At 49.0% G+C, this 1,443-nt stretch overlaps 1 protein-coding gene across 1 annotated transcript in view; it reads right to left on the bottom strand.

Annotated features, from left to right (window-relative positions):
• Window positions 1-1,131, bottom strand: part of LOC118337610 (protein bicaudal D homolog 1-like) — a gene marked incomplete at its 5' end in the record, with an annotated part of 9,953 nt that extends 8,822 nt beyond the window's left edge. Inside the window, 2 exon segments of the mRNA XM_035674725.1 lie at window positions 351-529; window positions 615-1,131. Of these exon segments, the coding sequence (XP_035530618.1) occupies window positions 351-529; window positions 615-1,131 (696 nt within the window).
• Between the last annotated feature and the right edge of the window lie 312 nt (window positions 1,132-1,443).

Below are 1,443 nucleotides of genomic sequence, written 5' to 3' on the forward strand. Positions count from 1 at the left end.
CACATTCACACACCGATGATGCAGCAACGCGTGCAAATTTGGGGTTCAGTATCTTGCTCAAGGATATTTCAACATGCAGCGGGGAGGAGCCGGGGATCAAACCAACAACCTTCTGATTAGTGGATGACCCGCTCTACCTCTAAGCCACAGCCCCCAACAAGTGGAACAGTTCCACAAGGAGGCCTTTCAAGCTTAGCTAGCCCAGAAGGTTTTATTTTGATCTCATATCGCATTTTGTTTTGAAGCTGCCCTCCCTGTAATGCAGGCTCCGCAAATTGGGCCTCAATCACTGTAATTTGGAAAGCATCTTTTGATGTTGCTTGTTCCTGGTAATATATCAACCGTCAGACCTGTAGTAGTCCAGCATGACACGGTTGGGCGTCTCATTGTTGCACAGACAGACGTGGTGGTACAGCTGGGCAAGCTCCTCGCTCAGCGTCACCAACTCATCCTGAGCTGCGTTCAACGCCCCTTGGCTCTCACTGGCTGCTGACTGAGCTGCCTGCAACTCCAACTCCAGGCTAGACATCTGAAAGAAGAAGAGAGGAAATCCTTTATCTCTGTAACCATCTCTCATTCTGTTCAAACAGACACAGTCAGTATGTCATTGTTACCTTATCCTGTCCCTCCCTGCAACTCTTCTCTAATGAGGCGACCTGCCTTTCCAGCTTCAGGAGCTGACCATTTCGCCTTGGCTTCTCCTCCGATGCTCCCGCTGCACACTGAGCCAGTCGGTCATGGAGGGCTCTCACCTCTGCCTTGAGCTCCACCACCTCTGTCACAGCCACACGGTACTTGCACTGCATGATCTCCAGACCTGGCGTCTGATATGCAAATACCTGACTTTTGTTCAGTGTCTCACTCTTATCCTCCTCAGTTCTTCCTTCCTCTTCAGCCTCTTCCTCATACCTGTCCAGCTCCATCAGGGCCTCATGGTTGAGCTGAAAGGTGGCACTGGTGTGGGCTTCCTGGTTAGGGTGAGCCCGTCTATGTAAGCGGCGGAGGACAATGACTTTCTGGCTAAGACGGAGGGCCTTCTCATGCTGCTCAGTTAGGGCCCCCTGGGTGTGTTGGAGCTGAGTCTGGGACTCCTGCAGGCTGGTCATCAGTGCTGCTTTCTCACGTTCAACCTGCAGAGGGGAGCACCAAGATTAGGTAAAAGCACAGCATATATGGTATGATCCAAGACATTTTCAAACCTTTTTTTACGCATACACAAAATTAGAGTCATCCCTAAGCATCCAAATATCAGGGACCCAAATCACATTGTGCAGCTATATCTTCAATTATTACACTGGAATTTGAGTCCTTTGAATGGCTGTTTTTGCAAAGGAAGTGTTCAGATAACAGGAAGTTTAAACTCACTGTCCCCAATTCACCTATCACAATAATCAAAAGGAGAAATCAGGTCATTGGACTGGGTCTGTCTGTATCAAATATCTG

The sequence above is a fragment of the Morone saxatilis genome, unplaced genomic scaffold (assembly GCF_004916995.1).
Source record: "Morone saxatilis isolate NCDOM2014 unplaced genomic scaffold, NCSU_SB_2.0 Contig10, whole genome shotgun sequence".
Classification (NCBI taxonomy): Eukaryota; Metazoa; Chordata; class Actinopteri; family Moronidae; genus Morone; species Morone saxatilis.